At 36.3% G+C, this 25,056-nt stretch overlaps 2 protein-coding genes and 1 long non-coding RNA gene across 12 annotated transcripts in view; 1 reads left to right on the top strand and 2 right to left on the bottom strand.

Annotated features, from left to right (window-relative positions):
* Nucleotides 1-10,213, bottom strand: part of LOC105686095 (chromatin-remodeling ATPase INO80) — a 29,006-nt gene extending 18,793 nt beyond the window's left edge. The window contains exons 1-20 of one of the 2 annotated variants that reach the window (XM_012400704.3): nt 9,668-10,213; nt 8,252-8,411; nt 8,061-8,140; nt 7,775-7,986; nt 7,487-7,660; nt 7,099-7,395; nt 6,849-7,007; nt 6,533-6,702; nt 6,207-6,423; nt 6,034-6,121; nt 5,622-5,913; nt 5,316-5,518; nt 5,100-5,240; nt 4,896-5,017; nt 4,528-4,823; nt 4,160-4,442; nt 3,833-3,979; nt 3,465-3,717; nt 1,103-1,230; nt 87-181 (exon numbers count right to left, since the gene is read on the bottom strand). In XM_012400704.3, the coding sequence (XP_012256127.2) occupies nt 87-181; nt 1,103-1,230; nt 3,465-3,717; nt 3,833-3,979; nt 4,160-4,442; nt 4,528-4,823; nt 4,896-5,017; nt 5,100-5,240; nt 5,316-5,518; nt 5,622-5,913; nt 6,034-6,121; nt 6,207-6,423; nt 6,533-6,702; nt 6,849-7,007; nt 7,099-7,395; nt 7,487-7,660; nt 7,775-7,986; nt 8,061-8,140; nt 8,252-8,411; nt 9,668-9,677 (3,527 nt within the window). In that variant the 5' untranslated portion in view covers nt 9,678-10,213. The remainder of the gene's footprint in view (nt 1-86; nt 182-1,102; nt 1,231-3,464; nt 3,718-3,832; nt 3,980-4,159; nt 4,443-4,527; nt 4,824-4,895; nt 5,018-5,099; nt 5,241-5,315; nt 5,519-5,621; nt 5,914-6,033; nt 6,122-6,206; nt 6,424-6,532; nt 6,703-6,848; nt 7,008-7,098; nt 7,396-7,486; nt 7,661-7,774; nt 7,987-8,060; nt 8,141-8,251; nt 8,412-9,667) is intronic. The other variant, XM_020852338.2, reaches the window with a different exon arrangement.
* A 262-nt stretch (nt 10,214-10,475) lies between these two features.
* On the top strand, nt 10,476-22,447 carry LOC105686070 (serine-arginine protein 55). Of its 9 annotated transcripts, none has more exons than XM_012400648.3 (12): nt 10,476-10,635; nt 12,315-12,441; nt 13,232-13,302; nt 14,864-14,959; nt 15,648-15,671; nt 15,825-15,881; nt 16,145-16,214; nt 19,579-19,652; nt 19,772-19,963; nt 20,372-20,497; nt 20,803-20,865; nt 21,721-22,447. In XM_012400648.3, the coding sequence occupies exons 2-12, from the start codon at nt 12,316-12,318 to the stop codon at nt 21,854-21,856; spliced, it is 1,035 nt and encodes a 344-aa protein (XP_012256071.1). In that variant the 5' UTR covers nt 10,476-10,635; nt 12,315; the 3' UTR covers nt 21,857-22,447. The 9 variants fall into 9 exon arrangements, with proteins under 9 accessions (XP_012256071.1, XP_012256064.1, XP_012256066.1 ...); XM_012400641.3 differs by having other exon boundaries at nt 20,743-20,865; XM_012400643.3 differs by lacking the exon at nt 14,864-14,959 and adding an exon at nt 14,754-14,834 and having other exon boundaries at nt 20,743-20,865.
* LOC125500636 lies at nt 20,357-25,055 on the bottom strand. The gene is made up of 3 exons (XR_007278059.1): nt 24,852-25,055; nt 24,466-24,680; nt 20,357-20,521 (listed from the first exon to the last, which is right to left on the bottom strand). It is a non-coding gene; the product is annotated as an uncharacterized LOC125500636 (long non-coding RNA).
* Nucleotide 25,056: the final 1 nt, after the last annotated feature.

The raw sequence follows: 25,056 nt of genomic DNA, 5'->3' as shown, positions 1-25,056 counted from the left end.
TGATTGCAGAAGTTTGAAATGGAACTATCATAGGTAAAGATTTTTTATTCTTATTTTTTTTTTCTATTACTTGACGGAAAGAGTACCTTTTTTGGAAATCAGCTACCATGTCCCTACGATCAGATATTTTCGATGATCCATCTAGTCGCATAAAGGTATGTTTTCTGAAGTACATGTACTCCTGTAAAACAAGAAAAATAATGATTAGTGTCTGTGCCTATAATTTCTACCGAAATCTACCGAAACAATAATGTCTGATTCTTAATTACTTCTTAAACCTCCCGCATAGTGGGCAGGTCGTCTATTAAAGATAATTTCAGTTTCAAATTTCCGCGACGATAGTGTATATAATAATATCTACAAAGTAAAAACTTTCTAGCGATAAATTGAGAGATTCCTGCGGCGCTTAATAATCATTTTTCTTTCTCTCTGTAACGAATTTTCTAATCAAGCGATGCCGTTACGAATAATAGACGCGGTTTGATCGATCTGAACGCAGCTGACCTCATCGTTTACGTGACGGTAAACATTAATGCTCGAAATTAATTGATCAGATTCACTTCAAAAATCTGCTTAAAATATGTGTAGGCGAAAATTAGAATTTTCAAACCCCATTTAACCGCTTGCCGTCTCGTACCCACATGTATCCACTTTTGCATATCCCGCACGGGTTAATTTAGTTCCGGAGAGTAGCTTAGTCGAGAAAAGCATCCTACCCCTAGTTTAAACCCTTTTTTTAAACCCATTCCGACCCTCTTTTAGCCAGTTTAATCATCGAGAGCATTAAAAACGACAGGATGTATGAATGTATCCTTTTAGACGTGCTCTTCCGTCCGTATATTTCCATGACATTTACGCTCTTTTTTTTGGAGCACTTACTTCGTGTTAAGGAATTTTTTTTACATCTACCTAGTTCCAGAAAGAAAATCTATGCACTATATATTTTTGTTCGATAAAGACAAAAATATATAAAGGCATACGCGTACAATTTTCAAGGATAAAAATAGAAGCAAAATGGTTAATTATCCTCGTATCGGCTAATTGACCAATTAACGAACGACACGAAAGTGACGTTTGTCGACCTATATAGGTATATACGCACCTCTAGAAGATCGATCATCTTTGTCATCTGGGAGTAGATGAGAACACGATGACCCTGTTCTTTTAGTCGGCGTAAAAGGCTATCCAAAACCGACAATTTTCCAGCATCGGTGACCAAAGTCTGTTTATCTAGAACAAACGAGAAAAAAGAAAAAATTTTTATCGTTATTATGTTTATAACGGGGTATATGCGATTCTAGGTATAATATTCGATGTTATACGAATTATTCTTGCGAATATGATGCATTAAAATAAAAGTATACATGCGCATGTATGTAAAAAGAAAATAATAAGAGAGAAAGGCATGAGGTATGCAGAGAAAGAGAGAGAGTACGATTACTCGACAAAGACAGACGGTGAGAAATCTAAAATAAACTTTCATAATTATTCACGGTGAATAAATAACTTAGATCGCCGTCGGTTGTAATAATATATACCTTATACTTATATACGGCTTCTGAATCGCTAAAACAATAATTTTTTTTTCATACTCTGTAGCATGTACATGCATTTAACAAATGAATTTAGTCTAGGCATTGCATACATCAATACAATATTGTTACAAATAATTGCTAAACACGTAGGCGCTCTCACTAATTACAAAATATTGTGCATATTAGAGTTCGGCGCCACACGATTCATTCGCGGATGCTGCATTTCCTATACAGATCGCGAATGATCGCTATGTTTTAAAGATAAAGACCTATTCCGTATGCGTAATACATGTAATATACAGACAGGATATGTAAGTTTGCTGAATCGTTTTCAATCCCAGAACCCACGTGAATTATATATCTAACTAATATCTGCATATCTCTTTCATAAAACGTGGGAAAATGCAGCGCAACGGTGCAGCTGTATAATATATTTATTTGCATCCGATTCCCAGTCCCGCTGTAACTTGTTTCAAAAAATCCAATCACCGCTAATAATAGAAAAACAAACTCCAATCAATTCTTACTCATTTATACGCTGCAGCAGTGCAATATAGGAAAATATACAGTTGTACAATAAATTTGCAACCTTGGCACGCTTCTCATGTTTGATTTGATGGTCCCCGCATTGCTTTTACAGAGACCATCACTTACGGGTCACCGAAGGCTGCGGCATAATATACATAGAATAATAAAAATTGAAGCGATGCGTCGGTGTCAATAATTACCGATATCGACCGGAGCTCGAATTCATACGTGTACAAGACTATACGTAGAGAGACCGATTCTGAAAATACAAGGATTCCTGTAAATCATATATTCCACCTCTGTCGTTACTAGTTTCACACAGTTTTCGAGAGTTAACAATCAACCCTATGCCTGAAATTTGTGAATGTATTCTTCGAGACACCTTGTTATTACAAGGAAGGATTATTATCCTTCCTACTACCCTAATTATTAATATATTGCTATTGCGCTAGCTAGAGTACATGAGAAATGAAAAAATCGGTGTTAGGTAACCGCGCATAATTGGCCGTTTAACGAACATGTAATTATATTATCAGAATGCACTTTAAAAATATAACGTCTTTAATTTATACGTTCTACACACTATTAGTATACGTGTAAAGCTTAAGAGGAAGATACATATCAAGTTATAGGCATTGTCTCTCAAGTCTTTGAGAACCGTTCATGTTATTCTTGCCTCTTCTACGGACTAGTGTATAAAATAGGTATAAATGGGCGGTTGTTTTTATAATTTATATGCGTGTGCAGCGCGAATATAACGCGAGTAATTATATACGGTAACACGGAATAATTAACACGTCGTTAATAAGTTTAGCTCCTTAATTATTAGATTACATACATATCTCTCCGGTATACCAAAACTATAAAAACTCTTATGAAAAAGCGTGTCCTCCGAGGTTTATTTTTCAGCGGCCTACACATCTGACAATGAGTCTGTAATTCGGCGTACCTTAAATATATGATATTCAGCCCCCGTGAAAGGAAGTCGAATATTCGTCTAGTGAGTAATTATGACAAGTATGAATTATGTAGGTACATAACAACTCAAATACGGTTAATGCTCCCGCTATTACGAATACCGGCGATGAATAATTCTTGAAAACATTAAGTCTGCTTGCATTAATTACTTTTTTTTTTCTTTTCACAACCCAGAGAGATGGTTCATTACGTATGTGGTGAGATAATTCGCGCCTTCATATTTCTACTTGTGCCTTAGTCATATCGTCAATGGATATTCTAATTCATATTCTCTAATGAATAAAAAATAAAATTCATTGGGAAAAGCAGAAAACGACATATCCATACAGAGCACTGACGCATGGCTTGTAGTTTCGAAAATAGGACTTGTACTGCCATCTATTCAACATTGCAACGTTTTTCACGTTGTTAATACAAACTCACCAGGTATGATGATATTTGACCATCCGTTGATCGGTGAGCAAGCCTGCAAACCACCCGGAGGACTGTAGGAGAAGGTACATGGAACTGCAATGCGTGAACCCATGGATGTACTATGCGGAGGATATTGTAGGGCACGCTCGCAGCCAAGCCACACCATACGCTGACCCATCAAACCACCACATTCTTCATGTCGTCGCCACGCGCATGCTGCGCGGCTTTTACTTACATATAATTTTCTTGGACTAGCTTGTATCTGCAATTGAAATGAAACCTCATTAGCCAACATAGAAGACCTGGACCACATGGAAAAATTTATAACTGGAGCATAACGATGGAAACTCTTTAGATTTCATTGCGAAAACGCTTACCTTAGGATTATTATCACAGACAAAAGCAGGTAACGTAGTACGCTGAAAGAGTCGTATTATGGGCGGTTGAGGTGTATGAGGATGTTCTGGCAATAACGGTAACTTAGTATCCTCACCGAGTTCTGTCTTTAAAGACAGTAATGGCCACTGAAAATATTTTAAGATTCAGAATTGTAAAGATGGGTTATGAGAATCGGCAAAATGTTATTATCTTATTTAATGGTTTTTTGCACATGCGAGACATCGAATAAGCAACTTTATCAACAGAAGAAAATTAGATATGGAGTTATAACAGAACAGATTTACTCTGCACTATTCTACATTTACCTTAATGTGCTGATTTTCAAGCTGCTTACTGCTACGTAATATTCTATGAGCTACCGTCTCTGGCATTGAATGTATGGTGTGCGTGGTATGGGTGTAGAAGGCCTGGCCATTGGAGATATCTTTAGTGAAAATCAAGTCATCGATAACATTGGAACTTGCATCTATTCTAGGTGCAACAAACAACATCAAATTATTTTTTGGCATTGCTTTATCGTCGATACACCAATCTTCCCAATACTGTTTCATCTTAGCTCTTTGTGCCATTGCCACAGCAAAGGACCATCTATAAAAAGAATAACAATAGCTGATACTCTGAACCATCTATTACCACATCTTTCTATATGTATGTATATTCATGTGTACCTTACCTTAAGAGTATTCCAGCTATAAAAATTTTATTAAGTTCCATTGGCGACAAATCGATTAATCTCATGAACGAAAAGCAAGGTACTAATGGATTATCTGACCCATGATGTAAAGACCGGTGAATATACTCTGTCGCAAATATACTCAGTTTGTTATAGAGCAGATGATCTTTTGAGGGCAAAGCTGAGTGTAACAATCCATCTTCGAATAAAAGAGCTGGCATTTCATAGCTTTCCACTTTTAGGAATAATGGAGACTTAGCGTCTCTTCGCTCGAATAATTCGGGATGATTGCATACCTGAAAATTATATTTACAAACTCAAATTCCTACAAATTCATGAGATAAATCATGTTCTTCAAATCGCCTTACCTTGCGGAATTGCATAACTAAGTTCATCAAATTAGATGTGAAATTTTTGTCAGCTGGAACTGCATCAGCTCCACCAACTGTATAATGTAACAGATCTTCTATCCTAATTTTCTTTTTCAGCGCTAGACACAAACAAAATAAACTAGTTCATAAATCACAATTATTGTCATCAAGTTATTAGTCGAGAGATGGTGCAGTACATACCCATGTAAAGTAATTTTTGTCGAGTGGTAAGAGGGCAATAGACCATAATTTCAATTTTATCAGACAGCTCATTTTCAACGTCCTTTTTTATCCTTCTCAACATGAATGGTTTCAAGATCATATGCAATCTCGATAAATGCTCTAAAATAAATAATTAATAATATAGAACTTTTTATAGTAGATTGATGATCTTATGTTGTCCAAGTTAACACTTACTTTCATCGATGCCAGTTTTATTTTCAGCATGACTTTCGATATCCTTGGAAAACCATTCATTGAACTCATCATGGGAGTCAAATAACGTTGGCATGATAAAATGCAGTAGGGCCCACAACTCAGCCATACTATTTTGGATTGGTGTGCCACTGAGCAACAATCTATTCCGACAACTAAATCCGAGCAACAATTTCCACCTCATACTGAAGAAACAGTAAATAATTAGCAGAAGAACATTTGACAAACTTTCATATTTTCATCTTTCCAACAATACTACTGAGCTGAGAAAAGGCAGTAACTACATACCTGCTTGTACTTTTGATAGCCTGGGCTTCATCCAGAATCATGTATTGCCATTTTATTCTGTTGAAATATTTATAATCCGTGATAACTAATTGATAACTGGTGATTACGACATGGAAAGACGCCTCTTTAGTATGCAAATCCTTAGTTTCCCAAAACTGTCTTAGAATTTTCCGTTCCTGTGGATTGCCCCAGTAAGGTACCACTTTGAAGTCAGGAACAAACCTCGCCATTTCTTGCTGCCAATTATGCAATGTTGAGGCAGGAGATATGATAAGAAAAGGACCCCAAACAGCTATAAATAACAAAAGATAGATGGTAAAATCTGTACCTCAGAACTAAAAAATTATAAAATGATGAATAAGCGCATCGAAGTGAATATAAGTAGTTTGAGATTTTATAACATAATACTTACAGTACTTTTCGGCTACGTGACACAAGAAAGCTATTGATTGTACGGTTTTTCCAAGACCCATTTCGTCTGCCAAAATGCCACTAATTCCCTGTGAATACGAATAAATTTCAATTCTGATCCTTCAATGCTTCTATTGTGTGTAGATTACTGAGTTCGACAGTTATTTTATGTACCTGATCATATAAATTAGCAAGCCAATTCATTCCCTTCATTTGGTACCCCTTCAGGTTACCTTTAAAAATGGTGGGCTGTGGATGTTCAAGAGTTTCAGGAGTGTCGCTTAACCGAAGTTCTTGTGCAGCTGCAGCTGTGTCAAATTGTCGGGTACGTGCTCTCTCGCTGTCAAAAGCATCCATAACATTCTTCTTTGCCTTGTGCTTCATCAGTTCACTGATTCAAAAAAATGATTACGAGAATGAATCTTTTCTAAAGAAACAACGTTCTAATCAGTTTACTATATCGGATAAGCTTTTCAGCTTTTCATATGTGATGCACTTACCCATCATAATCATCAATACCAATGAGCCTTGGATTTTTTTCCTCGTCCAACTGATTCAGAATTCGCAGTTGTTCTTCGGGTGAAGCCTTGCCTAATTTTCGTGACATGAAGTGAGCATAGAGCTCTGTTTGTGTGATCAAAAAATTGAGTTTTCTCTGTTGCCGCTTAGCCTGAATACACGAGATAAGATTGTCAATTAATTACACAAATAACAGAACAGATCACAAAATGTATCACATGCTCCTCCAAAAGATCGGATATCACGCTTGATAATAAATGTCGGGATAACTCTAGAATAGAATTACGAACATCATACCTCAATTAATTCTACATCCATTTTACGTTGTTCTTCTGCTTCCTTCTCTAGCCTCCTTCTCGTTTCCCTTTCAACTCTGTCATAACGTTTCCAATAAGATTGCATTTCTCTTGTCAATCTTTTAGCACGCCATATCGTTTCCTTCATATTTTTTTGACTCTGAAATAGAATAGATAAATTGCAAATTAAGTCTCACTTTTTCATTGTTTTTTACAAAAGCGTTTCACATGACTTAAAAGACAATACTCACTTGCATAGCTTTCTGTCTCCAATATTTCATACAGTGCTGAGCGACTTTCTTACAACTAATTAAAACTTCTTTATGATTATTAGTTTTTGCTCTTTGCACCTTGCCCAATTCTTTTTTCGACATCATAATCCAAATTTTTCTCCGTCTTATCGCCATTACTTCAGGGCTTTTGTTGTTGTGCTTTTTTCTACCTCTTTGTCTTGGCTGATGTTGAATCAGTGCATCTATCTCAGCTTCATCCAGCTCATCCTCCTTAGGTACGACACGCTCCCACTCATCTTCAGGATAATCGTGTTCCTGCAATGTGCAACATGCATTCAGTGTAACTTGGCAAAATCAATTCTAATGCAATAAATAATAAAAGTGTATCATTTAAACACCTACTCACCTGATATTGATTTGGCACCTTATGACGGACCATTTTTTCTTTCTTATACTTCATTATTCTTTTGTCTGGCTTCTTTTCTTTCTTTTTTTTGTTGCCAATAATTAGTTTTTGGTGTTCTGGGAACTTATCGTAACTCGATAACAAACCAGCACCGTAATACTGATATTGAATATTCTGAAATGTATGAGGATTGCATTCATTTGTCAAACGATTTGAACTGATGTGAAATTCAACAATGAAATTATATAACAAAGTAACATGAATTATTTCACAAATAGCTATACTCACCTCAGGTTTTTGATAAAACCGACCCTGATACTTCTTTCGCAATATGTGAAACTTAAGCATATCTTGGAAATCATCTTCTGTTATGGGGCCATCTGTTTCGGATTCAGATACAGAACTATCAGACGAATCACTGAGTAGAATATCTTGCAACCACCTGCGCTCCTCGCCTACACTACTCATGTTGTACAAGCGGAGTTTATCAATTCTTTCATCTACGAAAACGAGTGTTAAAAATGAGAATCATTTAGGAAACTGATAGCTAAACGATAGCATTGATCGAACGAACCTTCTTTACGTGTTACAACATCGTTCAGGTAATCTTCAGATTCATTTGATGTATCTGAATCATCTGTCTTATCATCATCGCTGCAACATAAAGGAAGATTTTCAAAGGCGTCTTATTGTGCCCTGAGCTACATATGATGAATTGAACCAAGCATAGGGACAATCTAAATAAACATCACATATTTTAACTACCTAACACGTTCATGAAACAGTTCATTGATTTGATTTAAAAAAGGTTGAACATTCAAACTGCGCTCTAATCGCTGTAGATGTAACGGTGGGGCGATTTCAGCTTCCAACCCCATCGTATGGGCCTCTTCACTCATTACCGGTACTTGCAAAGATTGATTATCTGTAAAGAGATAAGATGAGTCACTAAGAGTACAGAATTTGAAGTATTGAAATCTGATAGAATACTTGATATTTGGTGAGCAACTCTATCATGATGTGCAGAATATATTCAGTGATGCAAGCACAGTAAAAATGTACAACTGTAGAATGAAAAAGTCTACTTTGCAGTTCATATTTCACTTGTTATATGATTTCTAGTGTTTTTACCAGAAGTCAAGTTAGAGTTTAGAATGAGGAATTTCTTTGTACAATATCAACTCAATTGATATCTACGAGTAGCTTCTAATTGGATTCAGTCTGGCTTCAAGTAAATCCCCCGTGTACACATGCAACTTAAACTACCAAATTCATTGTTTCAGACAAGATAATATAATGAATCTGATTTGCTTCAGACATTCTAGACTTCCAAGCAAAAGGTAAGAATCCTAGAATATAAGTTATTTGTTGTTCTGTTCAGAATTCTGTTGAGTAATAACTACTGAACAATTAAGATCCTCACAGGACAGATTTTTTTATTGAATTGAACTCTTCTTTCATATAACGAGATGCACATTGATATAACTAAGCATTCAACTACTAATACGTGCATCAAGATTACTACAAATATAAACAAAGATGAGAATAAAATGAATCAGATTAAAGCTAGTTAATCAACTGGAATTGTCCATTTTTTGCAAATCAATGATGGAACAAAACGAATATTCATGGTGTAAAACACGGTAATGTAGAATATCTTTCAGGCAACATCTTAATCAAAAATTTCATTCTTGAGATCTGATTTTGCTGAGCGATTGATAATTTTTATTACTATCTTCTGTACTAATTACAGTCAATCGATGCAGAAGCTAAGGGTATTGAGAAGGTTTGTAGTATGCTTCAGAATTCAGAAGATCGTCAATGAGAATATGCACAAAGTTACCAACATTATAACAAAATGCCAGTAATAATGAACATTTGTGGTGCTGTGTAATTATTACTAGCTATCAGCTTTTTGAGCGACTTGTGTTATCGGTCTTATAATAACAGACAATACACAACTCAGGTGGCGTGTTTACATGTGAGGTCAAGCGCCTAGCTATGCCAAGTTCATATACGAAGTTGAAAGAGACGTCGGGGGATTGAGCCTGAAGTAAGACATGATCGTGCGAAAGTATAGATCTCTGAGTTCTGGAAGATGCTGCATTGCATCGAAGCATCAATTTGAATGTATCAAGATAAACTAGAGTAATACTAAATAAGTATAGATGGTGAACGTGCCCTTTATCATTGTTGCAACAATGTCGTTGATTATGGCATACCAATTAATGGTAATACGACATTAGCGCATTTGCATTGCGTAAACATTTATCCACAATATTTACATTACATAAGGCAAATTACATGACAAATCACACCAGTGTGGTTATATTATGCGAAATATTCGATAGTTTTGATTCACGTACTGTTTGGTTAGAAACAGCCACACTTATTTCACACGAAATGTGGGCGCGGCCGCTGCAAAACGATCTTCACATGGAAATAAGATATATCAGCCCGCAGGAAATACATAATAGAAAGGAACCTAGGCAACGGCAGCATTTGGCGTGCCATAAAACGAGGGCAGGGATAGGGCATATTGTTGACCACCATTTTTGTTTTTTGTAGATGGCGCTCCAATAGATCATCACTCTAGTCTCGAACCCAAAATAACATTCGTCAATTTAATTTCGCTAATCACTTAACAATCCAAAAAATTACAACTTATGCCGATTTGATATCGTATCGTAGAAATATTTGAATTTCTAACATCCGAGCTAGTTACCACAAGACTAATTGTCATCGATTTGAAAAATATTGAAAATATTGCAAATATCGCTACGTGATCACCACCGGAAGTAGCCTCGACTCGGTTCTTGTATAATAAATTTTGTTTAATAAAACGCGTAAATTATCTCTAATAATTCGTAACAGCAAATGAAATTATTTTTTAAATTTTAGGTGTTTATTTCCTCTCAAGTGGTTATTGTTCTATAAAAGTCAACATTTCTTTTTGATTTAACGTGCGGTTTTGAGGCTTCGCAACTTGTCGTGTCGGCCCCGTTTTGTTTCCGTTGCTTCCGTTGTTGCAGGCGAGCCATCTTGCCTTAGACGCTGATCGTTATTACTCCACGTATTTCGGTCAAGTTTTCGCGTCAATACCTTGTGTAGTAATCAAAAGTACAACGCAATCACCAACAAACATTCAAGTAAGTTTTACAAGATATTTGTTACATTCTAATACGTATTCAGCGAGAAAATCGGCCTGGATACAAAAACCGTCCGTATGCGGCATCGTTACCATTTCACCGCTACATTATGGCGGCTAGTTGATTAACTAACTGTTTCTATCCCGCATCGAAATACGGCAATGAGTATTAGAAAAAAAATCGCAAATTAGTAACGCGTCTTCTAGATGAATTTTAATGAATTAATTGTCTTGTAACATCGTCCACACTTTTATTTTCTGTTAAACAGACAATTTTTCCATCAATAAAATACTCATACGGTACGTGGATGGACGCAGTGATGCGGGAAGTGCGTATCACGCCGTAAAATTTTGATAGCGTCACCTACTAAATTCTAATCGTCATTAAGTCACATGATATACATAATCTGCATTAATTACAATAATATGAGAAAAAGCGATATCATAGATAGCTGGAGGACATCCGAGGGCCCTATTTAATTTTTTCTCTAGACGACCTAGAAATTTCGAGACCAAACCAGACTCGGCAAAATTAATTCCGTTTCATGCATCGCCCATTTAATGAATCGATCGCAACTGTGTCAAATTTTACTAACTTCAAGTACGCACACGCAGTTATACGCTTTCATTCGTCTGATAAATAAACATTCAAGTTACAAACAATCCCGGAGGGGCCCAATGTCGCTGGCGTTCTCTCTCGCAATTCGTAACTACTTACAAGGCATTATAGAGTGCGAATAAATACACCTACTTAATTATTTTATGTAAACACTTCATATTATATTCAAGACCGATCAACAATATTTGTACAAATTGATTCACTGATTCATTCCAGTGACTTATCTTACAAAATGAAATGCAAAGTTTTACTACGCTACTTTTTTTGAGGGGACTTTTCCATTTTAATTAATCATCTTTAACTGAAGAGCAGCTAGTTGCCTGTGTTGATGAACCCAATACGTTAGTTGATCAGAAAAGTGTAACTAACTTGTCCAGATGTTGAATTTTGTGAATATATAATTGATATGATAACTGAATTCGTTACATTTGTTATCAATATCATGTCCTTCAGATGTCACCATGATACATTTGTGGATTCGGCTTATCAGATATGGGAAACTAGTCTTATCTCTAATGAACCACATTTTCTTCGATTTACTAGTCTTGGAATATACCTCAAGCGTAATCTGATGAGTACTTTTAGGCATTAAATACCTCATAGTTATTCCAAGTTCCAGAACATTTCTATAAGCGATACGTGTAAACAATATCCGAGAGTTATCTTCAGAATCGCCGCTTGGTGAAGAAACCGTTTTAGTCTATTGAAATTCACTACGTGAGTCAATTCATTTCAAATATGCTTATTCTCTGCAAGAACAATCAGACGGTGTCAGAAAGAAATTTACTAAAAAAATTTTGAAAAACGCCAAAGTATAAATGCATATTATGTCATGTCATGTGGATAAGTGGCAGGTTCCCGTGGAATCCTGTTATGTAAGGTGTTTTTATATTTTCCTTTAAGAATGAGCACCCGAGTATTCGTTGGTGGATTAACATACCGGGTGCGAGAGCGCGACCTTGAGAAGTTCTTCCGGAAATATGGTAGAATCAAGGAGGTCGCTATGAAGAACGGATTTGCCTTTGTGGTAAGTCTAATGTGGATCAATTGTTTTTTTACAGTATGGTAGGGACAAGGGTCTATGTCGGTGGGCTTCCATACGGCACCAGGGAAAGAGATCTTGAGAAATTTTTCAGAGGCTACGGTCGATTCCGTGATGTGCTCATCAAGAACGGTTACGGCTTTGTTGTAAGTATCCGTAACACTTAAATCAAAATCTTTGTGTTCTGCTTTCTTCACTTTGAGTTCCAAGAAATTGATTTTTTTTAACAACCAATTGCATTAGCATTTAGCCAGAATTAATGAAATCAAATGTCACCATGAATGCATAAAGCAAGCGGAACATAAGATCTTTAAATACGTCATTCCATGACCTGACCTGCCCTAACCCCTGCACAATGGTACTTGTGGCCGCTTAGACGAGCTGTTTACTGCTAATCGTCACCTATAGCCGGTAATGTTTGCCCAGATGTCTGGATGTAATTTTCAAATCTTTTTTGTTTACCACCGATACTATTTTTTATTGCTAAGTGTTCAATATAAACTCTCTAGCATTGTAACTGAACTCGTTGTTCACCTGGTGCCATTTATCTGAAACCTAATCTCATCACATCCAACAGTGCTTGCAATGAAAATTATTTACGCTTTGCCTTTTGACATTTTCTCATCAATTATTTGAGCAAGTACACTTTCATTGGTGGGTACATATTAACTTGGAATGATAGGCTCCAAAGACTTCTACATTTTCTTGTTCAGAGGGAAAGAGACATTGTACAATCGGTATGTTTTATCTTAATCAATAAACTAAGCAAATTTATGATTTAAGCCTAATTTATTTGTTATGTTGCAGTATAGATTAATGGTCCAATTAATGCCAATTGTTGATGTTAGTCCTGAATACAAAATTGTATTCATTCTATGCTACTGATAAAAAGTACACGAATTAATTATCTCACAATTATATTTTTCTTTTTGGCAGGAATTTGACGACTACAGAGATGCAGATGATGCTGTCTACGAGCTCAATGGAAAAGAGCTTCTGGGAGAGAGGTTAGTGGAACATGTTATTATACAATGAAAACTGAAAGATGCTGTTAACTTCACATTGTCAGAGGAATTGCAGTGTCAAAAATATTCAATTTGAAATGTCCATTAGTTTTTTAATAAACTTGCTCTATCTTTTATTGTTTTTTTTTTCACTAGAGCAGAAATTCTATATATTCTAAAATTTGCAGAGATGTTATCATCAACAATTATTCTCAAATTTTATTGATAAAAAATATTGTGCCTGCTTCTTGTACTTGCATTCTCAATCTATACATGGGTACATACGTTGACAATCCTTACAACTTTCTATCAATATCTGATGTTAATGCTAGCATCTTATGAGTAACAAAAGACTTGGACATTCCATACACTGAGTAGAATTTTTTGCATTAATGAGACGGATGATCAATTAATCAAAAAAAAACAAAACTTTCATGGTTATTTGTGACATCAAGTTTTAATATCGGTCCCTGAAAATCAGCCTACTAAATCATCCGTCACGTTATACGACGCCAATAATTAGTTGAGTAATCAGCGCACATCGTGAGTGCATTGTGAAATTTTATCAAAGAAATTTCACGGATCTTGTTTATTCAACATAGCAACATTATCTTTTGGAAGAAAATTTGGTCCTTGATCCAATAAAAACCTAATTTCGACTCATTGAACGACTCAATAACTAAAGTTACACACTCATTGCTCTTATCAATTGAGACCTGTGTTCAGACCAATTCAACATAAGCTCATGCAGATATTGAAACCAATTTTACTTTGCAAGCAGGATCCATGAAATAGTTGCATTCTACTTATGTGTGTAATTGAATGTGTGTAAGAAACGTACGTAGTTGAACATCAAGTGCTATATCATGCTGTTTCTTTATAATCTCGTATCAATTTCTTAAGAGTCGAATTTACTGTTTTGATCTCAAGAGATTTCTTTTAAAATTTATTTGTAACAGCGACTCATTTGTGTAATCAAAGATTATCGTAACTTCATAAATTATTAATGTTCCATTATTATTTTACGTATGACAGTAGTCTTAAATTTTACTTATTTTTTCTTAAGAAAAAGTCAAGTGAATTTTTTTTCTTGAACTTTTGCCCCATCCAATCGATTTTTGTCGTATTTATTTCTCTCATTATGTTGATGATAAATTAACTCATGTGAAAAGTTGTGATGAAAATGCTATAAACTATTGAAATTATATGGGATGTGGGTTTGGAGATTTGACTGTAAATTGCGATGAAACTAGCACATAGGAAGCGAAGAAATTACGTACAGGGGGCAGCGCCTCAGAGGCTGGATGATGGATGGACAGACTGAGAGAGACTGATGATTAATAAACAGATGACGAGAAGAGGCTGAGGGAAAGGAGAAAGGAGTTTTAGGGGAAATCATTTTAGAGTAAGAATTAGTCGTGGACTTAGGTGGGGTTTTGTTGGGTGTGTTTCAGAGTGGCGGTGGAGATAGCACGAGGTGTTTCAGGGAGGCGAGGCGACCGTGGCTACGGACGCTCACGCTCCTGGAGAGACAAGTAAGCATATCCAATGTGTCTTGTTACAGAATTACTGTAGAGAGGGCCCGGGGGACACCTAGGGGTAGTGACCAGTGGCGCTATGGTGACTCCCGTGGTGGTTATGGGGACTCGAGGCGATCTGCGTAAGACACGCTATCCTTTTTTTTATTTTATCGATGCGATCATCAAACCCCTTCCCCCATGCGTCAAAGTCAAGCGTTAAGTACTATCCCTTGGTTATTTTTTTGGTAGGGATGTGCAAAATCCTTGTTTTAATAGAAGCCACAAATGTATTGCAAAAGTTTAACCACGTAAGTATTGAAGATTGAATTATGCAAATACATTTGGGCCCATATAATTCAGTTATATTCAGTCCTAAATGTTCATAAAAATTGGTATTGCTTAAAAATGTCTGATGATCAGCCTTTCAATACCTGTATTTGCATGAGGAAAAATTCTTTGCAAATCGAAATAAATTTCAATGAGAGTTTCAAAGTCACACCAAATTCGCACATCCCTACTTTGGGGCCAAAAAATATATCGGTTGTTACTATCAGTATTCAATTAATTAATGACAAATCATGGCGTGAACGTTGTGTCGTTTGTTGATATTCATTCAAGAAATCTAATTTTATAAATTGTTTTTCTTGAATCGTAATTGTTTTTTAAAGTACCCTAAAAATTCATGGCGTAATTCAAAGCCAACCATAATTTGAGAAATTTATGCAAACTGCCTAGAATGTCCCTTCCAAATTCAATGAATATTTTTAACTCAAATGTTGGATGATGTGATTGGCAACTAATAGATGTATGATGTTGTATCTGTTACAGCCGAGACGATATGCGACACGACAGGTACGCAATTGCTGCATTATGAATAGATTTGATTTGATTGAAACAGGTGATGATTGACTGTGTGCCTGAGCAATGAGTGCCGATCTGTAGTTATTTGCCCAAGGTATGACCATTGATCCGATATTTCTGTTCACATGACATCCCTTTTTGCAGAGATAGTGTGAACAGAAACACGAGGACCGCATCTAGCTACAAGCAATCATTGCCCAGGTACATACATCTAACGTTATGCATTAATGATACAAATATTTCAATTCTTCTAAATTATTCTATCAAATTAACTTTTTTCTATTAAAATTTTTATGAAAATATAAATTCATTCAAAATCATTCTCTTTTTCATTCATCATTTTTATATGAATGTAATATATTCTTGTTGTTGAAATTTTTTATCAATTATTACAAAGTCAGGTTTAATCAAAACCTGCATTTATAATATTTGCATATTTAATATAACTTATTTATTCATTTTAGATATGGACCACCCACACGCACAGAGTATCGTCTCACTGTCGAGAATCTATCAAGCCGCGTCAGCTGGCAGGTAAGCTAAAGAACGATTATACCTATATAGATTAATTGTGAGTTTGATTCCTACTCGAAGTTTGCTGAACCATTTCCTGGCATTCAAATTATAGCAGAACCTCGAGTGAAACCAAACTCATGAGATCACATGTGTAGAATTAATCCATTCTGTTGTTTTTTTAAGTTCATTTGCCCATTAAAACCGTGGTCTTGAGATATCGTTGAGTTTAACAATGTATATTTTGATCAAGTAAGTCTCTGGCGTTAAAATAAATGACTACCAAATGAAAATCCTGAGAAAATAACGAAACCAAAAGAACACTAACCGAGGATATTTTAATGGAAGAAAAATAAACGATATTGTGTGGAAATGTAAGGCAGAGGACTGCACTGAGAATCATGACATGGAAAATCGAAGCAGAAATCTGATTCTAAAGAGTACAGGCATCGACGAAGGTACGGACTGCAGTTACGAACATCAGGTGTGGAAAATACCAATAAATAAGAATGTGGAAAAGAGATGGATAATAACGAGCTTTGGAAATGACTGAACGAGGTGAAAATTTAAGCGATGTGGAAAATGCCAGGAGAGTTTGAAGTCGTTACCTGATAATCCAACTTGCCATATTTCCTAATACCGGACAGAAGATAACGAAGAACCTGTGCGGTTCTCCTAGACTATATAACTATAAGTGGACAGGCATGGGCTCAGTGTAAAAAAAAGCTAGCAAAAAATCGAAGATTACACCCAAAGAGATGATGCACAGACCAAGCCTTACTTGATCAATTTACATTCTATCGTTGCACTTTTCGGATGATTGGTTGCCTTTGAAAAAGTAAATCAAACGGTTCACGTTGTAACATTGTTGAATATTACGTTTTGAATATATTTTTTCTTTACATTTGGCAAGCAGTTGAGAAAACAAAAATAAAATTGATGTTCTTTCCGAAGAGCCATTTCCTCTTCGCCATGGAGGGGTGACCGGTAGGGCCAATAGACTGATGATGTGCGATGATAGAGATGACGATGCACGCGATGGGCTCACCTTGAGGTCAAGTGGCACCAGATTGGTTCTGAGGTCCGGGTGAGGGCGAGAGCCACTGGGTTGAGAGCATATCGTTGAGAGCCTCGCTTGCAACTCACCCCCACTACCCAGTGAAAGAATACATAGGTTCGTCTGTGCTGTGCGCGCGTAATCACAGATTTCTGGGGCCTATCAATCACCCCCTATCATACTGACTGACGTTCGCTCACTGGGGATCTACCTCTTGTAAGTCAGGCAGCGGCCACTCCGGGTACAGGGCGAAACCTGAACCTACACCTACACCACAGATCCATTCAACCCGTTCGAACGACCCAACCAAGTGGTGTGTCTCGTGTCCAACCAGTCAGTGTCTGGCCTTTCTCTCTGTTCGTAAGCAAGGTGGTGCCTGGGCCCAAGGTAAATGCGTCACCTTAACCGAGTGTATACCTATATACATACATACCTATTACTGTGCACAATAGTAATTCATAACAATCAATGTCTGCCTCTGCCGATATTCTAATCCGGGTAACGTATATAATTACAATAATACAATCTCGTAGAGATTCTACTAGTCGAACTACGTTTTCTATCTAATAATACCGCGCTCAGGACATACATGAGTTACAAATATCTTCGTTCCTCTGCACATCACCGAAGGATCTATTAGCTACCCTAGCGTAGGACTTTTTTTCGTTTTCTTTCTGTGCTCGAAATTAGGAATGCGCGCCTTTCTCTGTACGATGAGAGCCTTTTTTTCAATGTGTTCATTTCACTCACAAGATTTTTTTGATTCATAATTGTTTATTGTTCAGCGATTTATTTTTCAATGAGGTATCAATATATCATTTCCTTTTCTTGCTACGTAGTCTTCAGTTTACATTCAGTTTCTTCGAGGATTGAAATATGAACCATTTTGACAATCGAATATAATGGTACTAACTTTTCTTTGTGCAAACCAAAATGACTCATTGCAACTTTTGTATAAAACTGTGTATTATGTAGTTCATTCATCTAGAGAGGCATCCAGATCCAAGCATGTCAACTCCAATCAGCTGCTGCTCAACACTTCCATCTGTAACGAGAATGAAATTTCAGTGATAGATACGCCATGAAAACCAATAAATACTCGATGCCTGGTTCCTCCCACACATCACACCGTACGAAGAAAATAATGATCATAAGATGATAACAAAAATATTTGGCTGAAGGATTCATAGATCCGTTGAGCAAAATGGTATGAGACCGAAGACTCAAAACAATGGCAAGCCTTCTACAGCAGAACTTTGAAACATAATTCAACTGGGATCGTTGTTGGGTCGTACGAGAAACACCAAAGAACATATTCTTCATATGAGCAACAATTTTTTCAGAACATCACTACGGAACCAATCACCCTTAAGCAACGTAAACAAAAAAATAACTGTGTCTGCGATGAACACTCCAGGATAGTTGATATTAGACTTCTAAGTCGTGCGTAGGAATGTTATCTCAGCGGAATTGATTCATTATTTCAGAACATCCATCTGTACAGTGACGTTTGTGGTAAAGTTGAAAATAAAATTTATCCGGGCAACCGCGATAAGTTTCGATACCCAAAATACCTAAATCAGTCGCGAACACAAAATACAGTTTTTGTTGGAAACATGGTACTATCATGTTCTTATTGAATTGTTCGTAATCTGTGGAAGCAATCTTCTTGAGCTATAAAATTATTATTTTGGATTATGTGCTTAACGTGCATAGATTTAATGTGCTAAGCCAATCATATCAGAATACTATCAAGTGGTTGAAGAATTGAGAATAGAAATTCATATCATTACCTGATCTACATGTGCTTTTTGCGATTGAAATATATTTATTTCATTTTATTAGTAGTTTACTTTCTCCGACTGTAAGCCACTCTGCAAAGTAACGGTCGAAACCATTAAGAAGTTTGGTTGTTTTGTGTTGAAGTTATTTCTTTGAGGAAATTTGTATTACAACACAACGCTCTAAAGCTTAGTATTTTGAGTGATCAGATCTGTATTTGCAGAGTGGACAAAACTATCTTAAACCTATGTACATCATCATTAATCAATAGGTATTGCGTAATGATAATTGGATCTGCATTTAAAGAAAAGTTGCCAATAGCGGATACTAAATTCGAGCACAATAATTTAGGGAATTGATATACGTAGTGAAAGTGCGATAAATCAGCTAAAACAGATGATTCATTGTCAACAAACCGAAAATCGTGCACAGCGTTTGCTCAAAATTACTTTATTCCAGGCTAGGAACACGCCACAAAATTGTATGCAATTAACAGTCGAAATTGACGTTAACAAAAACTAATTTTTTTCTTTGTATAATGCTCAGGATTTGAAGGATTACATGAGACAAGCCGGAGAAGTGACATATGCCGATGCACACAAACAGCGCAGAAATGAAGGGTGAGCATGAAGAAATTTTACTTCATCAAACCATTGTCCATCTCTGCTGAAATAGGGCAAGATTTCACGCTCTCAATGATATGACAATTTAATAAGTTATATAATTTTTTTCTCAACAGAGTTGTCGAGTTCGCCACTTACTCCGATTTGAAGAATGCCATCGACAAGCTTGATGATACAGAATTAAATGGACGTAGAATCCGACTTATCGAAGATAAAAGAAGAGGACGCCGCTCCAGGTCATCCAGTTCGCGATCCCGCTCACATTCCAGGTCACGTTCTCCTCGACGTCGTTCCCGCACTCGCTCCAGGTATAATTCTTGATAATCGGACACGCCAGAATTTATAATCGATACTTATATCTCTGGATCTTTGATTTTGTTTGAATCCACTTATATTTTGATGTTTTATATATGTGTATACATAGTATACATGTGTATGAGAATTTCTTCAATCATTTTCATCTTCTGCACTTGATCCATATATTTCTTTGGTCCACCATATTATTTGAAACATTTAATCAAAAAATGCTATTTCGTATGGTCACTTGTAATTCACTCCGATTAATCAAATTAAAAGATTAAAGATCTAGGGAAGGAAATCATACATAATATAAGATTAGATGCATTTTTGTGGTTTCTTTTGCAGACAAAAATTCTAATGAACTTGAACTTGATTCCATATGAGATTTAAAACGACCCTATGATTTTTTTTGCTAGGAGCCCCCGCAGCTCACGCAGCCGTAGCCCACGCAGCAGCCGCTCCAAGTCAAGGCCACACTCGAAATCCAAATCAAAGTCCAAATCAAAGTCTCCCGAACGCAGCCGCTCTCGTTCCAAGTCCAAGTGAGTACCTCCTCTCCTCGTTATCTATAATTTAATTTAATTTATTTTTATTTTTTTTTATTTTTTTTTTTTTAGTATAAAATTTTTGTTCAGGGCTATTATTGTATGTTGCTTTGGGCTGGTTAACGAAAAATTCGGCACCGTTGCCTACTACTTGCTTAATGTTGCACATGTGACCTTTGCTTCTTGGGCGCCATTCTTTGAATATCACTTCAGTTCTCTTTATTTGAAATATAATTTTGCAGATCAAGAGACCGCTCAAAGTCCAAATCTAAGTCAAAGTCCATATCCAGATCTCGTTCTAGGTCCAAGGCTGCGAGGTCTAAGTCCAGGTCGCAGTCCAAATCCAAAGCCAAGTCCCCCTCAAAGTAAGTCTAAGGTTTGAACCCCCAAAATTATCTAATGGTATGCTTCGGTAACCATATTTTCATTCTATCATATTCTAGATAAACTGACGGTAGCACCTGTAGTGTTGCTTTATGTCAAATATTTTGCGGTCGTTTATTTCATAGTACACTCTAGTAAGCCCTCATTTCTCACTAATACCCTTGACACTACTTCCAGTCATTCCAACAATGTAAAAGTGCATGAACTTCAGCTGAAGTTACTTCCGCTTTAAAGCCAATTAGTTTTGCATGCTTGTCAGACTATTAACTATCTTCAATTCTGATGGCTACACTTTACCTACTAACAGCAAACAAACCACTGAATGACCATATGGACGATCTCTCATGTAAAGTTATGTCAATATTTTGAATTATATTTATACTGAATTTTTTTGATAATGTAGATTTTAAATGTGTGAGGCTAAATTCATCAGAATATAGGGATGATTTTCTCGGAGCTTATCTGAATCGATGACGTTCTATTTTTATCAATAAGAATGCGGCTTTACCAAGAACGCTTTCGTTACTTGTGATGATAAAAAAAAAAAAAAAAACAGAAGAATAAGTTCTTCTTAGTTTTAAAATCAATTCGATTCAACCTCGACCATAATTGTGGTATACGTTCACCAGTTATGGCTCAGATTATTGTTCTTGCTTAATTGTTAATGCAACGTTGAAAATTGTAAACCAACCCATAGTCACTATTGTATATCATGTTTTATTTTCTAGTAGGTGTCAGATTTTCACCTAGATGTATATCCTATCACTGATTTTGTTGTTGAAAGTATATGTTGGAAACAAAACTTCTTAACAGCTGTATTTTTCTTTTACCCACAGGGACAGATCAAGTCGCGAACGATCAAGGGTTGACAGGTCTAGATCACGATCAGTTAGCAAGCACAGCAAATCCCACAGTCGCTCTCGCTCGCCAATGAATGGCGATAAATCACCAGAAAAGGAGAAAGATGATTGAACATTTACCGTCCCTCTAGATCATCATCGCACCGATACAATATGCCGTTGATAACAATATTGAACATGTGTGCATCGATAGATGGCTCGGAGCGAATTGTTGTGTTTTTCTTTTCTTTTTATATTACTTGATTAGATCCAAGAAGCCAGTTTTTCAACGATTTTCACCTACTTGTAACATCGTCTGTATATGTTACCTATTTGTTAACACTTTTCCCGGCCATAATAATAAGCGCGACATTCAAAAATATTTATAAACGAACGAATGATAATTCATGATATCTCTGATATGATATTTTTCGCCCAATTAACAAAGAAATAAAACCAATGATTTATAATATTTTGGTTGAATACAATCATGACTTCTGAACTCTGCAACTAATAAAGTGGTTTCTTTCTTTTACATATATCTTCGAGTCGAATTTTACACGTTTTGTGTAACTCCCCCCACAACATAACATAGGTATTTCCATGTAATGGCTTTTTGTATATATTCTTAATAACTGCATTACTATAAGAAAAAAATAATATGTGATGTGTAACAAACTTAGAAGTAATTCTTACTATCAATAAAGACACACCTAAAGCCGGACATAGTTTTCATTCGTTTATTTATTCCTCGGGATTCTCGTATCTATTCACCGTCAAAAAATGTGAATAATGATAATGTTGAATACCAGCATGACGTGTTTCGTTATGCCGAATTTCCGGAGAGATGGAAATAGCCGGTCCTCTTGTTAAGCTAATGAAAATGCGGAACGAATGCTGGTCACGATATTCTGAACTGATATCCGTGACTAGTTCGCACGAAATGCGAATCGCCTATGCCTCTGTTTACCGTAATTAGACTGGCCAGGTCATTTACTTGGAGGAAAAAATTGTTTTTACCCTACAGTACAAAGATTAAATTCTGGTTGATTGAAGGATAAGAATACGAAGAGGCCTAAACGAGTGCTTGCAGAATGCTTGCTCACAATCAGATAGGTTGAACTTAGTAGTTTCGGAGATAGTGAAAGTGATGTAGCAAATAAATCAATTGTGACTGTATTACTAGAAAATCAAGTTTCTAAAATTTGCGATTCGGGTCGGATACCCATTTACCTACCACGGTAACAAAAGCAGTAAGTCACGCGAAATATCAATAACTAACTCCGGTCAACGACATTAGGGGTGAACGTCGGTAGTAGAGTACAAAGATACTCTTTGGTAGAGTACTGAGGGTTAATAGATGGGGGCGGATTTCGGGAATTCCCGTTTCATCCCCGGATAAAATATCGAACAAAGAGCCTGCGTGGAAACTAATGTCAACTTATAGTTTCGAAATCAAACATCCGGTGGATCTCTATTTTATATTGTTTTTTCTTTCACTGTTCTAGAACTGACTCATTGAATGAAAAAGAGACTGCGCTCTCATTGAAAACGAAAGCGAGATTTTTTTGTGAATCATAAAATCGAAAATAATCAACAACTTTTATCGGAGATAACGTGATGATAATCACAGCGATAAAGATAGGTAAAATATTTCGCTAATAATTTTGCAACCTTCCACATCGCAACTGCTGCAGAACATGTGCCATTATCGATTTCTTGAATTTTTCATAGCAAAGATTTACTGACTAAGAAATTATTCCAAGACCACAAAGAACTAACTGTTTCTGAAGATAATTCAAAAAAAGAAAGACGAGATAAAAAAATATACATACATACATATAATTGCGACTTGAACGGTTCTTTGTTCTATAGGTGCACGTGGTCGTTTGTATATATGGGGTGTTCAAAACCAAAATGCATTATGACTCACTCGACAAGCGTTGCAACTGCAGAACTCGGCTTAACGAACCCCCTAAAATATCAGTCTGCATATTTTCAAACCTGACAACACATTCTGATAACGTTTTTTTTTTTGTGTTTTCTTTGCGATAAGAACCTGTGCGAGTACTTCAATAACAGAAATACTGTTTTTCAAACAATCTCTTGGAAATAATGACTAACATCGTGAGGAAAACGTGCTGAAGTGTCGACGAGATAATTAATTATACAGATATAATGATAAATGGATGCATGTATAATTTATATTCGATTCCCTATTTAGGACAGAATTTAGATCGTTAGTAGTGATCACAAATGTGTGGACGATGAATATTATAAACCTACAGCCTAGGGCTGAAATTCATTTCCCTAATTAGGTGTCAAGCTGATGAATTTTAGTAGCGGAAACTACGCGTTGGCAAATTGTCGAATGAATATAGATTCTAATTAAAATTATACGTAGAAGCTACTTTCCAATCCGATACGACAAGTCTAGGCATCCTACGTATCATGATTCAGTATCTATAATTTGCATAATTCAAACAATTATTATAACACGCCGTTCGCTGATCTAAATTAAAATCATTCTGATTTCTAAACATAGTTTGACAATCGATATTGAAATACATTATTCAATAATTACAAAGATATTGAAGCTGGATATAAAGATGAAGTCGTAATTCATAAACTACGTGTATATCTCTATTACTCTCGTTTAAAAATCAAATAACGCGCGACGTTCCCGCAAAACAAGTGCGTGGCTCTTAAATAGGTAGTATTATTTTATCAACAAAAGCGAACCTCTATTGTATTCAACGTGACCAACAGTACCAAGGCTGTCATATCGTTCGAAGTATAGGAATAAGGGTGAGTCAGCCGGTTGTCCGACAACACTAGCGATTATGCTTTTAAGAGTAGAGCGACTCGCAGTAGACAATTTTTGTGACGAGTCTCCAAAAATTGCAGAAGAGGGTGGTACGTCTCTCCCTTCTCATTTTAGAGGCCCTTCTCCAATCCTATAATAAGAAAAATGTAAAAGTATCGAACTAGAAGTCCATTCTGTTTGCCAATTTGCTTTTGAGGAGCTATTTTTTGCTCATGAATTTAACAGGAGAATCAGAAAATACTGAAAGGTCAGGAGCTGGTGCCATTGGCATGGAAGGCCCCTTACAAATGTAAGTACATACACAAAGTGCATCCACGTCCAAATTACAGACGCATGTGTTTTACACACACAAACTCATCAAGGGCTGAGCTTTACAGGGGTGAGTCAGAGGAGCGGCTTCTACGAGGTGGGGGACATCCTCAAAATGGCGTCAGTCGGTAACCGAGTGTGTTGGCGTCCCGGAAAGAGCAGTAGGGGGGAAAGGAGAAATGGAAGGAGAATTTTAG

Source organism: Athalia rosae, chromosome 1 (assembly GCF_917208135.1).
Source record: "Athalia rosae chromosome 1, iyAthRosa1.1, whole genome shotgun sequence".
Taxonomy (NCBI): domain Eukaryota; kingdom Metazoa; phylum Arthropoda; class Insecta; order Hymenoptera; family Athaliidae; genus Athalia; species Athalia rosae.
This window is presented reverse-complemented; position numbering and strand designations above follow the sequence as displayed.

What these genes read in the sequence shown, in the direction of transcription:
- LOC105686070 (XM_012400641.3), top strand. Translation starts at nt 12,316, where the DNA reads ATGGTAGGGACAAGGGTCTATGTCGGTGGGCTTCCATACGGCACCAGG. An exon ending in GACGATATGCGACACGACAG is followed by an intron (nt 15,672 to 15,824) that starts GTACGCAATTGC and finishes CCCTTTTTGCAG; the next exon opens with AGATAGTGTGAACAGAAACA. An exon ending in CAAGCCGCGTCAGCTGGCAG is followed by an intron (nt 16,215 to 19,578) that starts GTAAGCTAAAGA and finishes TATAATGCTCAG; the next exon opens with GATTTGAAGGATTACATGAG.